This window comes from Anomaloglossus baeobatrachus, chromosome 10 (assembly GCF_048569485.1).
Source record: "Anomaloglossus baeobatrachus isolate aAnoBae1 chromosome 10, aAnoBae1.hap1, whole genome shotgun sequence".
Lineage (NCBI taxonomy): Eukaryota > Metazoa > Chordata > Amphibia > Anura > Aromobatidae > Anomaloglossus > Anomaloglossus baeobatrachus.
The window spans coordinates 170171211-170188042 of NC_134362.1; the positions used below are offsets into that span (position 1 = coordinate 170171211).

The window sequence follows — 16832 nt, forward strand, 5'->3', positions numbered from 1 at the left end:
TGGCCAATGCCGGCAGCGAGAATCTTGTTAAAGTTGAGGGTCGCATGGATTCAACTCAGTATCAGCAGATTTGTGCAAGAATCAGTGACGAAGTTGAAGTTATGCAGGGGATGGATATTTCAGCAACACAATGATCGAAAACACCGCTCCAAATCTACTCAGGCATTCATGCAGAGTAACAATTACAATGTTCTGGAATGGCCATCCCAGTCCCCAGACCTGAATATCATTGAACATCTGTGGGATGATTTGAAGCGGCTGTCCATGCTCGGCGACCATCAAACTTAACTGAACTGGAATTGTTTTGTAAACAGGAATGGTCAAATCTACCTTCATCCAGGATCTCATTAAAAGCTACAGGAAGCGACTAGAGGCTGTGATTTTTGTAAAAGGAGGAACTTCAAAATATTAATGTCACTTTTATGTTGAGGTGCCCATACTTTTGCATCGGTCAAATTTTGTTTAAATACGGATTGCACATTTTCTGTTAGTACAATAAACCTCATTTCAATCCAGAAATATTACTCAGTCCATCAGTTATTAGATATATGAAACTGAAATAGCTGTTGCAAAAACCTAAATTGTTATGAAGAAAAAAGGTTAACATTAATAGGGGTGCCCACACTTTTTCATATGACTGTATTTATTCTGGGTGAGAAAGACAAGAGAGAAGAAGCAAGATTGATCCTCTGAGGGAGAAGCTGACAGCCCAGAGAGACTGTGAGAAACCCTGATTTCCCTGGAGGAGGGCTGGAGGAGTGTGACTGATCCCCGGGACATTTATGCCATTACTGGACTACTTTTACCCTCAGTGTGATGGATTATGTTATGGACCTTCTGTTTTGCTTGGAATAAATGTTTTTTGGATTCTTCACCCATCTCTCACTCTGTTGATTGTGTGATATCGCAGAAGGACCCTGTGACAACTATATTACAGGTATATTCTCCATATGAAATTTGAGGCTCAAGGAGGTATGCTATGACCTCCTATATTACTGCTCTGCACAGTTTTGAGTTTGTATGCCTCCATAATAAAGCCATATGCATAGGGTCTTAAAAGGGTTTCCTATTTTTTTTATTATATGAAGTTATGCATTTTTTTAAAAAATATGCCTTGCTATTTAATCTTAACAGTTTCCAGGATTCCTGCTTGCCGTCAGTAAATGAGAACTAGTCTTGACCTTGTAATGCTCACAAAGGAACGCAACTTATTAAATAAAAGTTCTGCTTTGGTCATAACTTAAAATACCGAACTGTATTGAAAATATATCTATTTGCATGAGGCCTTTCTTTTTCTGTCTTACCTGCCTCTGGTTTTGATGGAACTTTAAAAATCATGTACTTTGTTTTCCCTTTGTCACCAATAGATGTCCCCATATTTAAAGTGTTTCCTTCATTGTCATAATGGGGATGAGACGTTGCTAAATTGACTGTCAAATATTTCAAATAATCCACCTGTAAAATAAACAAAAACAACAGTTAATTACGTATAGATAATAGCCCCTTTATTATGGTGACAATGCCTGGATAAAAGTGAAAGTGAATGCTCAATGTGTTAGAAAATAAACCGTTTTACTCAGTGTTAAAGAAACACTCCCATCAAAGTTTTTATCCCCCTAATATATTGCACTGTGTACTTACAAGTGCTCATTTTGCACTCTTACCCAGTTAATTCTTCTCTTTTCCATTAGGTCTATGACGTCACGTGATTACCAACTTATTGACTGGATCCTGCTGCTAGACACTGATACTTGGTATGTGTAATACCCGGCATCAAAAGCATGTGGAAATAGCTCGGCTCCTGCGCGCCCCACAAACCTATATCTCATTTTGTGTTAAAAGGTGCATAGTTCTTAAAGAGATGGCCCACTACAAAGCATAATGGCCACATTGATGTAAAGCCGTGACAAAATACTTTTTTTAAATACCTTCTGTTGTCAAATCAGCCTGTGAGCTGCACTATTGCTATTGCTGTCCATTCATCCCCATCACGTGACCCCGAGCTGTAGTGACCTCTGATGTCCAGTGATGTTACGCCAACTTCTGGAATTGGAAGTTGACCCGGCATCACCAAGGTGGGACCCAGTCTCAACGAGTGACTGGACTGTGGGCGAAGTTTGAGTGCAGTGTGTACGAGGTTTTGTTCTCCTTTGTCGGTGTCTTTTCTGTGGGGTTTTGTACTGGGTTTCCGGTCCGCTCCCAGGTTTTGGGGGGAGTAAGATCAGGGCCGGACTGGAGACAGAGCCAGGTCGGGGATCCGGACCTCCCTACCTTAAAGGGTGCCTCTGGGGTGAGGGATAGACCTTAGGGGCCCCTGTCTTAGGGCCAGATCAGGAACCCCTGGTCTGTCAGTACAACTCCCGTGACAATAATGCAGGTAGAGTCTGATTCATTGCATCCAAGGTTAGGGAAGTATGAATCAAATGACAAGTTTTTATTAATAAAAATGGCAATATACTAAAATTTATGCCCAGAACAGAAAGTTGTGCAGCTAGCTTCATATTATTTATTTATTTTTTTAACTTTAGTAATTACTTTACACTTTTACATATATAGTAGGGTAACAGTCCTACCTTTTCTAGTGTGTCCAGTGACTCTGGATCAATCTTTCTGATAAAGTTTGTTTCCGAGGAAGCGTAATAATCATCACCAAACTTTATGATATTAATTAGGCAATTATCCGTGAACTCGGGTACTACATGTGACAGGTAAGTGAAAGCCCTGTAATAAAAGTGCAGCAGATAAAAAATAAAGGCTTTAGACTGCCCGACTCATGCAAACATTGATAAAACTAATTACAGCTATCAAAAATTGTTCACGTGAGTATAGTTTACAAGTGTGAAGTTTGTAACATTAGAGGACGTAGACTCCTCTGGCATGGAAAATATTATTTTGCATGTTAGTGGGTCATAAATTTGCTCTACGTTTCAGCCTACAATCTTCATTCCTTCATTATCAGCCCCATTGATATGCAGTTTACAGTTTAATCCAAGTTTCAGATTTTTCTCTTGTGCGAGTGTATCTCTTTGTAATATAGGTTGGATGTGAGGTCTGTGTGCCTCTCCCAGTAATATAGGCTGGATGTGAGGTCTGTGTGTCTCTCCCAGTAATATATGCTGGATGTGAGGTCTGTGTGTCTCTCCCTGTAATATAGGCTGGATGTGAGGTCTGTGTGTCTCTCCCTGTAATATAGGCTGGATGTGAGGTCTGTGTGTCTCTCTCTGTAATATATGCGGGATGTGAGGTCTGTGTGTCTCTCCCAGTAATATAGGCTGGATGTAAGGTCTGTGTGTCTCTCTCTGTAATATAGGCTGGATGTGAGGTCTGTGTGTCTCTCCCTGTAATATAGGTTGGATGTGAGGTATGGGTGTCTCTCCCAGTAATATAGGCTGGCTGTGAGCTCTGTGTGTCTCTCCCTGTAAAATAGGTTGGATTTAAGGTCTGTCTGTCTCTCCCTGTAATATAGGTTGGATGTGAGGTATGGGTGTCTCTCCCTGTAATATAGGCTCGATGTAAGGTCTGTGTGTCTCTCCATGTAATATCAGCTGGCTGTGAGGTCTGTGTGTCGCTCCCAGTAATATAGGCTTGATGTGAGGTCTGTGTGTCTCTCCAGTAATATAAGCTGGCTGTGAGGTCCGTGTGTCGCTCCCAGTAATATAGGCTTGATGTGAGGTCTGTGAATCTCTCCAGTAATATAAGCTGGCTGTGAGGTCTGTGTGTCTCTCCCTGTAATATAGGCTGGATGTGAGGTCTGTGTGTCTCTCCAGTAATATAGGTTGGATGTGAGGTCTGTGTGTCTCTTCTCCCTGTAAATAGGTTGGATGTGAAGTCTGTGTGTCTCTCCAGTAATATGAGGGGCTGCTGATAAGTCTTTGGCTTTGTAATGTTTTTTGTGTCTGTGGTAACGAATGTTACATCACATGAAAGCCTTGTGTCTAATATATATTTTCGAAATTTTGCATTTGTTGCTTATGGCAACAGTGTTCTACGCATGCGGGAAAACAGAATTGTGAAGTCTAATGCGATATTCACAGCAACTGAGAGTAGAGGAGGGATAAAATTTCTTGTTTCTGCAAGGAAAGGATATTCATGGTGATATGTCACAGCATAAGCTACCATATTCTTCATAAAGACAATGTCAGGCTGAAACTTACTTGGAGAAGATGTTTTTGCAGGGGTCTGGGTAAGCCATTGTGCCAAATTCTGACACTACTATTCTGTTGGCTTCCATATTGGAATTATAGGTGTCGCTGCGGAGGAATTTACTTCTGTAGTACACATCACCTGGCAATTAAAGCACATTTCGTAAAAAAAAAAGGATCTAAGAACTTTGAGATTTAAGTTATGGTCACACAACCATAGATTATTTCATACAAGACAATCGAGTCGATTATGCTTGTAAGGAAGTGGATGATTCACACATCAGAAAATACACATGTGAAACTTGTGTGAGTGAACATCGCCATCTGCTGGACAGAGTTTGAAAAGTATGAAGTCCTAGATCTATGTAGGTACTAAGATAAAGAGAATTGTTTCCTGGGGAGAAGAGAGACAAGTGGGCGACGACATGTGATTAACTATGACGCAGTTGGAAAATATAAAACCCTCTGAGGCCACAGCAGAGTGGGAGTCATTGGCCAGACTTGTACCAAGTTGGACATGCTGAGCTGACCTAGAGCCACACTTGGAGGCACAAGAGTAATGGTGTGCAATCCCTGGAAGTGGTCAAACATGTAAGCTGAGGAGCTGTGTTACCGAAGAGGACGACCGTGTGAGCTGAGGGACAGTGTTACCAAACAGGTCGAATGTGTGAGCTGAGGAGACCACGTAACCAAAGAAGACAATTGTGTTAGCTGATGAGACCATGTTACTATAGAGGACGACAGTGTGAGCTAAAGAGACCATGTTACTAAAGAGGACAACAGTGTGAGCTGAGGAAACCAAGTTACTAAAGAGGACGACAGTGTGAGCTGAGGAGACCAAGTTACTGAAGAAAATTGTGGTGCCCCTAAGGTTACTGTCGCCACAGAGGTACTGAACCTCAGCCAGAGGTGTGGTGCCCCATCCTGGGTAAGAAAGAGGCCATCTACCGGTTCACGTACCAAAAACCTGCTGACACCCAATTGTTAGCTCACACATTAGATCAGAGCCGGGGCAGGTCCCATTAATGCTTCGCGACCAGTAGTCTGGTTATGGCACTTAAGCCCCGTGCACTGTCTATAGAACCATCCAGGGGGTGGAGCTTAGTGGGTGAGTTGTCTGAGTTAAAATGGGCGGAGCTAAGTTTGAACATGGACAGTTGACCGTTGACAGAGTCAGGCAGTCAGTCAGGAGGAGGGAGGAGACCGCCTAGGGGTGAGGAACTTAGGGGTCCTGTTCAACTCTGAGGAGAAGGAAGAAAGAATCTCAGTGACTTAGGGGAAGTGTGTCAGATACCCCTATAGTCGCGTTTCACAAGCAACATTTCAAAGTGAAGGGATTTGGTCGCAAACGGGGTTCCGGTCCCTAGGCTAGGACGATACTTCAGAACTACTTAGTAACACCGGAGGCCAGAGTGGCTGTATGCACCATTGAGCTACAAACAGCACACGAATCCGCTGGAAGGGGGCCACAGAGGACCAGGGAGCCAGGCAGGCAGAAATCCCTTTGAAGGTCCCCAGAGGGCGCCAGGCAGGCAGAAGTTCCATTGCAGGTCCGCGGCCCCTGGCTCAGGGCACTGTGTGTGGAGGCGCAGGACAGGAGGGTGAAAGTCAGCGCAGAGAGACGGCCAGAAAAGGCAAACAAAAGGAGAACCGGTACTGGCTTTGGACTTATTCGGGATCGATGGTTATCCATCACTGAGGATCCCAGCATACTGTGGATGGACTAAAAAGCTGTAAAGTTGGAATCAATTCAGTTAGTAAAAGACTTGTTGCAAAGCACTGGTGTCGTCTCCATTCCTCCTGCGTCATAACCTGCCATCATAGACTTTCATTTAATCAACGGTTATTTTGGGGTCTTACTCCACCTGTGGGGAATAGAATACCTCAGCTGTGCCCTCATCACCTGCCCCGGGAAACCCATAGTGCAGCGGCGGCTCACATAGCCGCATAACCACAAGTGGTGTCACAAACTTAAAAATACAACTCCCATCATCATCCCCTTTATTGAAGAAAGACACCGCCCGGGTCACGGAGCCGGGCCCCACTACCGCTGAAATCCCTGGACTAGTACGGCCCGGATCCGAGTATCGCCCCCGACACTGGGCTGGGCGTGTCAGAATGACTATGTGAGCTGAAGAGATCAAGTTTCTGAAGAGGAAGACTGTATGAGCTGAGGAGACCATGTTACCAAAGAGGTTGAATGTGTGAGCTGAGGAGACTAAGTTACTGAAGAGGACGACCATGTGAGCTGAGGAAATCGAGTTACCAAAGAGGAAGACTGTGTGAGTTAAGGAGACCATGCTACCAAAGAGGTCGAATGTGTGAAATGAGGAGACCGAGTGACCGAAGAGGACGATTGGGGGAGGTGAGGAGACAAGTTACTGAAGGGCATGCATTGACCAAATTACAGAACAGTTTGGACTTATAATTTGAGAAGGCAAAGTTACCGAAGAGAATGACCATGTGAGCTAAGGAGGACAGGAAGTCTAGTTGAGGGACAGTGTACTTGAGATATCTGAAAGCTAAGTAATCCCTATACCAGGACAGACTTGAGCTAGGCCCCTGAGAGACGAAGGTTCTTGGTGCGACTGGTGATGGGTAGATCCATCAATGTACTGTACTTTTACCACAGTACATAATTCACGTACACAAAAAGTGACACAATTCATCATGGGAAAATGGCAATAAGGATGCATTTATGGTAATTTAGAATAAAAATTTAAAAATGAGTACTCATTGCTTGAACACAGTGCAGATGTCACACAGTGTTTGGCTCTAAACTTGCCAAGTGACATAGCGGCATAAGATGCTGTTCAGACCACAGACTCTGACACTCCACACTATGCTTTCTCTGATGCCTCTGAGTTTCACATATAGACTCGGGCGTCAACCAGCTGTGTGCTCATTAGTGATCGGGCTTGCAGGAGCTAATTTTCTTTTGCCTACTTGTTACCTTTTGGATCACATGTTGCGGGAGACCTATCACAGTTACTCCCCACCTTCTTAGGATGGATGAATCTGTCTTGCCATGCTGACTATAGCTTTCACTAAACCAGTTGGTGTGCTGTTGTTTTACAGTAACTGCTGCATGTTGCTTTATGTGCTGTGAAATTCTCTTCCTGTCATATGGTTATTTCCTCCCTGCTCTTTATTTTCCTCTTTATCATTTGTTGTCTGATTATTTTGTGTGAGCGTGCTGTGTGATAGTTTTCGCTTCCCCAGTTGGTCCATATCTGTAGGTTTTACAACTCCCGTCCCAGTCCTCCCCTGGGGTGGGGGAGAGGGGGTAATAGATCAGGGCTATTCAGGATCAGGGCAAGAAAGATGGCCCAGACATTGTCACCATTAGACGTATCTCTGGGAGTAGGGACAGATAGGGTCTCCATATTTATTAAATGACTTTTCACTGCAGACAAGTTGAAATCTTTACCAAAATCAAAAATAGAATTAGTGCTGCATTAAAAGCTATCGTATTGGAAATAGAAGAATTTTTAACCCAATTCCTTACTATACCGCTATACAGACAAAAATGCAACCGCACCACAGCTAAGAAATACAAAACACTCTCACCCTAAACTCGTCATATACGGACCTTTGGTCAGTGAGACATCTTCCCTTTCTCATATTCCCTATGTGTGGAGGTCAAAGTCTTCCCTTTTCTATGAGAAAGGAGAAGATACAGTAGTCGCAAGATGACTTTTGCAATCTTTAGCAGTTTAGGTAATCACACAACTTTACACCCATTCATAGACCAGATTGTGTCTTGGTCACATTGGAGTAATTTTGTCCGGACCCTAATTTTGTGCATGGGGGTATTATCAGTTTTTCCCGACCGATTCTGACCCAACTTCCTTGCCCTATCAGTTAGACAGGTCATCAAAGTATCACAAGTGGGTGTCCAACTTCTTGTACCCACAATCTTTTCATGGGGAACATTTTCTGACTTATTCACAATTTTTTCATATTCCCATACCTGTCTTCCAAATGTTGCCTTCCGGACACTGCACTTACCATTTTTAAAAGTGAAGCTGTGCAATAGGGACAGTCCATCAAACCAGTGGTTATATGACATTTCCCCAACGGTGTGTTTTCCAGGACCATTGCGTAGCAGAGTTCCCTTCAGCCACTTTGGTATATACCCTGTGCCATAAAAAGAAGGGAAACAGACTTCATTACAGAGCAGCACAACCTATTGCACATGAACAATCTGCATGTTCCCCTCCACCATTGAAACATTCACCACCACTGACTTCCTGCGGCCTCCCCCTCTTTCTCCCTGTGGCTTCCCCCACTTTCTCCCTGCGGCCTCCCCCACTGACTCCCTGCAGCCTCCCCCAGTGACTCCCTGCAGCCTCCCCCAGTGACTCCCTGTGGCCTCCCCCACTTTCTCCCTGCGGCCACCCCCACTTTCTCCCTGCGGCCACCCCCACTGACTCCCTGCGACCTCTCCCATGGCCACCCCCACTGACTCCCTGCGGCCTCCCCCACTGACTCCCTGCGGCCACCCCCACTGACTCTCTGCGGCCACCCCCACTGACTCCCTGCAACCTCCCCCATGGCCACCCCCACTGACTCCCTGTGGCCTCCCGCACTGACTTTCTGTGGTCACCCCCACTGCCTCCCTGTGGTCTCCCCCACTGACTCCCTGTGGTCACCCACACTGCCTCCCTGTGACCTCCCCCACTGACTCCCTGTGACCTCTCCCACTGACTCCCTGTGACCTCCCCCACTGACTCCCTGTGGTCACCCACACTGCCTCCCTGTGACCTCCCCCACTGACTCCCTGTGATCTCCCCCATTGACTCCCTGTGACCTCTCCCACTGACTCCCTGTGACCTCCCCCACTGACTCCCTGGGGTCACCCACACTGCCTCCCTGTGACCTCCCCCACTGCCTCCCTGTGATCACCCACACTGCCTCCCTGTGACCTCCCCCACTGACTCCCTGTAACCTCTCCCACTGACTCCCTGTGACCTCCCCCACTGACTCCCTGTGGTCACCCACACTGCCTCCCTGTGACCTCCCCCACTGACTCCCTGTGATCTCCCCCATTGACTCCCTGTGACCTCTCCCACTGACTCCCTGTGGTCACCCACACTGCCTCCCTGTGACCTCCCCCACTGACTCCCTGTGATCTCCCCCACTGACTCCCTGTGGCCTCCCCCACTGACTCCTTGTGGCCTCCCCCACTGACTCCCTGTGGTCACCCCCACTGCCTCCCTGTGGCCTCCCCCACTGCCTCCCTGTGGCCTCCCCCACTGACTCCCTGTGACCTCCCCCACTGACTCCCTGTGATCTCCCCCTCTGACTCCCTGTGACCTCTCCGACTGACTCCCTGTGACCTCTCCCATTGACTCCCTGTGATCTCCCCCTCTGACTCCCTGTGACCTCTCCGACTGACTCCCTGTGACCTCCCCCACTGACTCCCTGTGACCTCCACCACTGATTTTCTGTGGCATCCCCCACTGACTCCCTGTAGCTAACCCCACTGTTTCCCTGCTGCCACCCCCACTGGCTCCCTACGGCCTCCCCCACTGACTCCCTGCGGCCACCCCCACTGACTCCCTGTGGTCCATGCGGCCGGGCTTCAAAGGAGACTGATTTTCGCTATATTCAGCAAGGCAGTGGCACTTCCGTATATAACACAAGATATCAGACGATCGCAGCTTCAATTCCCCTTTTATTAAAAACAGTCAAAAAAAAAAGTATTTTAAAACATACGGTATGTAATTTAAAAAACCCATAAAAGTTCAAATCACCATTAAAAACAAGGATTATAAAAATACACATATGTAGTATCGCCGCATTCAAAAAAGATCTGTCAAATATTAAAATAATTAACCCGAATGGTAAGCACTGTAAAAAAAAAATATATGTCTGGACAGAAAATAAAAAAGTTATGGCTCTGGGAAGAAGAGGAGGAAAAAAAGGAAAATGCAAAGATAAGATTGGGTTTAAAATCAATGACAGGTCTATGGAAAGCAGTGAAGTTTAGGGTGCTCTAAGCGATATATGCTTTTTAGCCATTCTCCATGATCAGGCTTGGTTCACACTTGTGTCAGAGCTACTTTCCTGAGTTCCATCATTAGAAAGACCTCCTGGAATAGCCCTTTAATTAGAAAAATGTTCAGTGACCTGAAACTAATGTGTAAGAGCTGACAATGAGATTCCTTCTATAAAACCAGATGCCCCTTTATTGTCCTAAAAGTTGCGGAGTGTCCAGGCCCTGGATAGAAAATGTTATTAGTGAGAGATCTCACACACAATCGGTCGCTTCCATTAGTTGCTCTTCAATAGAACATTCACTGACTAATCATTTTGTGATCATGTGATGATTGAGACCGACAGATCCTCCTGAGCGTAAACATGTGATTCATTGAAACTAAACAATAGCTGAGGTTAGGAAACAGAATTGAGATTTTAGATGATTCTCTTAAAGGGATTGTTCAGTTAAAACAAGGTATCACCTATTCGTAAGGGGTTCATCCACGGACAGACAAGACAATCAAGGAGACACAAAAAACTTTGAGGAGACATGCAAAATACTATCCAGGAGACAAAAAATACTATCTGGAGACACACACAAAACTATCGAGGAGAAACACAATACTGTTGAAGAGACACTCAATACTACCAAGAACACACTCAATACTACCGAGCAGAGACAATACTGTCAAGCAGAGACACAATACTACCGAGAAGACACTCAATACTACCAAGAGCACACTCAATACTACCGAGGAGAGACACAATACTGTCAAGGAGAGACACAATACTACCGAGAAGAGACACAATACTGTCGAGGAGAGACACATTACTACCGAGGAGAGACACATTACTACCGAGGAGACATAATACTACCAAGAACACACTCTATACTACCAAGAACACACTCAGCACTACCGAGGAGACACACAATACTACCAAGAACACATTCAATACTACCAAAAACACACTCAATACTACCGAGGAGAGAGACAATACCAGCAAGTAGACACACAATACTAATGAGGAGACATAATACTACCAAGAACACACTGAATACTACCGAGGAGACACAATACTACTAAGAACACACTCAGCACTACCGAGGAGACACACAATACTACCAAGAACACACTCTATACTACCAAGAACACACTCAGCACTACCGAGGAGACACACAATACTACCAAGAACACAATCAATACTACCAAAAACACACTCAATACTACCGAGGAGAGAGACAATACCAGCGAGTAGAAACACAATACTAATGAGGAGACATAATACTACCAAGAACACACTGTATACTACCGAGGAGACACAATACTACTAAGAACACACTCAATAGTACCAAGGAGAGACACAATACTATCGAGGCGAGACACAATACTAGCGATTAGACACACAATACTACCGAAGAGACATAATACTACCAAGAACACACTGAATACTATCAAGGAGACACTCAATACTACCAAGAACACACTCAATACTACTGAGGAGAGACACAATATTACTGAGGAGAGACATAATACCTCCGAGGAGAGTATTGTGTATCTACTCGCTAGTATTGTGTCTCTTACACAATACTAGCGAGTAGACACACAATACTACTGAGGAGATATAATACTACCAAGAACACACTGAATACTACCGAGGAGACACTCAATACTACCAAGGACACATTTAATACTAGCGAGGAGAGACACCATACAACTGAGGACACACTGAATACTACAGAGGAGACACACAATACTACGGAGGAGACACAATACTACAGAGGACATACTCAATACTACTGAGGGAGAGACTCAATACTACTGAAGAGAGACTCAATACTACGAAGGAGACACAGAATACTACTGAGGACACACTTAATACTACCAACAAGACACACAATACTACCGAGGAAACACAAAATACTACCGATGACACACAAAATACTACTGATGGGACACAGAATACTACCAAGGAGACACTCAATACTACCAAGGAGACAAAATACTATCGAAGAGACATTCAAAACTATGGAGGAGACACACAACACTACTGACAACACACTCAACACTACCAAGAACACACTCTACACTACTGAGGACACACTCTACACTACCGAGGAAAGACACAAAACTATCAAAGACACACTCAATACTACCGAGGACACACTCTACACTATCGAGGAGACACAATACTACCAACGACACTCAGCACTACCGAGAAGAGACACAATACTACTGAGGATACAAACAATACTAGCGAGGAGACACTCAATACTACTGAGGACATTAAACAGGCAGAAAAACAGACAGGAGAGGAGACTGTGGAGGATAATTTGGCCACAGGAGTCCTGAGTGTCTATAGGTGCCCGCTCACCTGTCTATTTTTTGTGTGGGAGGAAACCTGAGAACCAGAAGGAACCTTCCTGCCAACTTCAGGGTGAATTACTGGCAGAGAACTTTCTGAAAGATGATCTGCTATAGCACACGCATTAGACAGTTATTACATAGCTTAAAGGATTTCTCCAAAAACGTAGTCCTGTATAGTTTACAGATTTTAGCCAAAATTTATTCTAACCTTGTATGTAACTGGAACCAAAGGCATCTATGTGACATAAAGGTGCAGAGTGCAAAAAATAATATGGAGAGTGGATTTAGAGATCTCTGACATGTGATCATTTTTTTCTGCGTAAACAGAAGAGAAAGGTTTGCGCGGCCCCTACCTTGTACCTCTGCTTTTATCGGTTCAGGGCACTCCTGGCGGTTTTTCGAGAAGACCACACCTATTACAGAATCTATCATGTCATCTGCGCTCTCCATGGCTGGTCCTGTCTCTGAAGGATGAGGCTCTCGCGGCGCCTTCCACTTCGCTTTCGCCTCTGATTATTTATAGAGATGTCTTGGTCAAAGTCCAGCCTGGCTGATGGTGTTTACATGTGCACAATGGCAGTCCCCCCCCTGTACAGTGCACACTGCCTCCTCCCCTGCCATTGAATGAAGGAGCTTATCTCTATCCACCAGAAAAAGAAATAGGAAGTGTTTAACCTGTGCCGTGCTGGACAAATATTTTTATGATCAATTTTCACCTTTTGTAAGGGATCCTTTTATACGCAAAGATAAAGTCGTAAATGCAATCGTCAATCCACTGTTATTAGATTTGGTCGTGGTTGGATGTTGACACGGAGCTGCAGTCGCTGCCATATTTTTCAGAACAGCTCTTTTTCCAGTGATATCCAATAGTCGTCATTAGCTGGAGCTGCAGTCGCTGCTGTATTTCGCAGAACATCTTTCTTTTCCCATGATGTCCAATACTTATCATTGGCCAGAGCTGCAGTCGCTGGCGTATTTTGCAGAACATCTTTCTTTTCACGGGATGTCCAATACTTATCATTGGCCAGAGCTGCAGTCGCTGGCGTATTTGGCAGAACCGCTCTTTTTCCTGTGATGTGCAATACTCCTCATTGGCCGAAACTGCAGTCAATGCCATATTTTACAAAACCGCTCTTTTTTCCTTGATATGCAATACTCGTCATTGGCCGGAGCTGCAGTCACAACCATATTTTACAAAACAGCTCTTTTTCCCTTGATATGCAATACCCGTCATTGGCCAAAGCTGCAATTACTGCCATATTTTGCAGAACAGCTCTTTTTCTGGTGATACGCAATACTCATCATTGGCCGGTGCTGCAGTCGCTGCTGTATTTTGCAGAATAGCTTTCTTTTCCCATGAAGTGCAATACTTATCATTGGCCGGAGCTGCAGTCGCTGCTGTATTTTGCAGAATAGCTTTCTTTTCCAATAAAGCGCAATACTTATCATTGGCCGGAGCTGCAGTCGCTGCTGTATTTTGCAGAATAGCTTTCTTTTCCCATGAAGTGCAATACTTATCATTGAACGGAGCTGCAGTCACTGGAATTTTACAAAACAGCTCCTTTTCCCTTGATATGCAATACCCGTCATTGGCCGAAGCTGCAGTCACTACCGTATTTTGCAGAACAGCTCTTTTTCTGGTGATACGCAATACTCATCATTGGCCGGAGCTGCAGTTGCTGGCATATTTTGCAGAATAGCTCTTTTTTTCGTGATGTCCAGTAATCATCATTAGCCGGAGCTGCAGTCGCTGCTGTATTTTGCAGAATAGCTTTCTTTTCCCATGATGTACAATACTTCTCATTAGCCGGAGCTGCAGTCGCTGCTGTATTTTGTAGAATAGCTTTTTTTTCCCATGATGTGCAATACTTATCATTGGCCGGAGCTGCAGTCGCTGCTGTATTTTGCAGAATAGCTTTCTTTTCCCATGATGTGCAATACTTATCATTGAACGGAGCTGCAGTCACTGGCATATTTTACAAAACAAGCTCTTTTTCCCTTGATATGCAATACCCGTCATTGGCCAAAGCTGCAGTCACTGCCGTATTTTGCAGAACAGCTCTTTTTCTGGCGATACGCAATACTCATCATTGGCCGGAGCTGCAGTTGCTGGCATATTTTGCAGAATAGCTCTTTTTTCCGTGTTGTTCAATACTCGTCATTGGCCGGAGCTGCAGTCGCTACCATATTTTGCAGAACAGCTCTTTTTCACATGATGTGCAACACTCGTCATTGGCTGGAGCTGCAGTCGCTGCCATATTTTACAGAACAGGTCTTTTCCCATGATGTGCAATACTTATCATCGGCCGGAGCTGCAGTCACTGCCATATTTCACAGAACAGCTCTTTTTCCCTTGATATGCAATACTCATCATTGGCTGGAGCTGCAGTCACTGGCGTATTTTGCAGGACAGCTCTTTTTCCGGTGGTTTGCAATACTCGTCATTGCTCAGAGCTACTGTTATGATTCAGTGACCGAGGAGGATCAGAAAAAGGACAAAAACTAGGAAACACAGAATGTACCAGAGTGGTTGGAATCTCAGCGAACTGCAGACCTACCACTAACACACAACTAGAGGTAGCCATGGGATGAGCCTACGATGACCTGGTCGCCTCGACACAGCCAGAGAACTAATTATTCCTACAGAGAGAAATACAGGAAAGGCTAATCTGCCTCGAAGCAGTCCCCAAAGATATAGATAGCACCCCACATATAAAGATTACGGTGATGTAGGAAAACACAATACACAGGTAGAAAACGGATTCAGCAAAGATGAGGCCCAAACTGTCTAAATAGGAAAGGACAGAAAAGAGCACTGTCTGCAGCCGTGCAATACCCTAGAAAAAGAACCAACATGTCTGATATGGAAAAATACTGAGCCCACACGGACTCTCCCCCACTATATCAGTACTCTGGTGTTACTGGGATCCAAACAAAACACTAATATAGTGGAGGGAATGAAATTACTACCAAGCATGACAAACAAAATACATAGCAGAATATGGAGCAAGGTACACAGACATTCCCAGCAGGGAATGATCCAACCCCACCCAGAACTCCACACAGGCAAAATAGGAATAAGCCTTAGTACCTAAACAGAAAAACAATCAGAAGGTGGAAACCACCAGCGGAGGTACAAGGACCAAACTTATCTGAAAGGGGTTCTGGTAGACACAGAAGGAAGGACTGGCTTCAGAATGTCCTAGCACACAGGAGACCACATAGAGCACCGGCCAGAAACAAGAGAACACTACTCAGTTATATAGGCCCAGTCAGAAGAACCTGATTGCCAATCATCCCCAGCTGTCTGGTTTCTATTCAACAAGCAAAGTTCACTACCAGCACTGACCACAAGCGGGAGCCCCAAACTGAAACCTTATCCAAATTGTATTCACAACAGCTACAATTGCTGGCATATTTTGCAGAATAGCTCTATTTTCTGTGTTGTGCAATACTCGTCATTAGACGGAGCTGCATTCACTACCGTATTTTGCAGAACAGCTCTTTTTACCATGATGTGCAATACTCGTCGTTGGCCAGAGCTGCAGTCGCTGCTGTATTTTGCAGGACAGCTCTTTTTCTTGTGATGTGCAATACTTGTGATTGGCCACAGCTGCAGTCGCTGCTGTATTTTGCAGAATAGCTTTCTTTTCCTGTGATGTGCAATACTCGTCATTGGCCGGAGCTGCAGTCGCTGCCATATTTTGCAGAATAGCTTTCTTTTCCTGTGATGTGCAATACTCGTCATTGGCCAGAGCTGCAGTCGCTGGCGTGTTTTGCAGAACAGCTCTTTTTTCCCGTGATGTGCAATATTCCTCATTGGCCAGAGCTGCAGTTACTGCCGCATTTTACAGAACTGTTCATTTTCCCGTGATGTGCAATACTCCTCAATGGCCGGAGCTGCAGTCACTGTCATAATTTGCAGAACAGCTCTTTTTCTCATGATGTGCTATCATTGTCCGGAGCTGCAGTCACTGTCATATTTTACTGAACAGCTTTTTTCCCATGATGGGCAATACTCATCATTAGCCGGAGCTGCAGCTGTTGGCATATTCTGCAGAACAGCTATTTTTTTGTGATGTGCAATACTCATCATTGACCAGAGCTGCAGTCGCTGTCATATTTTATCTAACATCTTTTTTTCCCGTGATGTGTAATACTCATCATTGGCTGGAGCTGTGGTCACTGCCGTATTTTTCAGATCAGCTCTTTTTTCCATGATTTGCAATACTCATCATTGGTGGGAGCTGCAGTCACTGGCACATTTTGCAGAACAGCTCTTTTTCCCATGATGTGCCATACTCAACATTGGCTGCTGAAGATTGAATGGAGCTACCAC

At 44.9% G+C, this 16832-nt stretch overlaps 1 protein-coding gene across 1 annotated transcript in view; it reads right to left on the reverse strand.

Annotated features, from left to right (window-relative positions):
• BCO1 (beta-carotene oxygenase 1) overlaps positions 1–13052 on the reverse strand; it is a 33649-nt gene extending 20597 nt beyond the window's left edge. The window contains exons 1-5 of the mRNA XM_075326898.1: positions 12847–13052; positions 8154–8282; positions 4155–4284; positions 2574–2721; positions 1305–1455 (exon numbers count right to left, since the gene is read on the reverse strand). Of these exons, the coding sequence (XP_075183013.1) occupies positions 1305–1455; positions 2574–2721; positions 4155–4284; positions 8154–8282; positions 12847–12943 (655 nt within the window). The 5' untranslated portion in view covers positions 12944–13052. The remainder of the gene's footprint in view (positions 1–1304; positions 1456–2573; positions 2722–4154; positions 4285–8153; positions 8283–12846) is intronic.
• Between the last annotated feature and the right edge of the window lie 3780 nt (positions 13053–16832).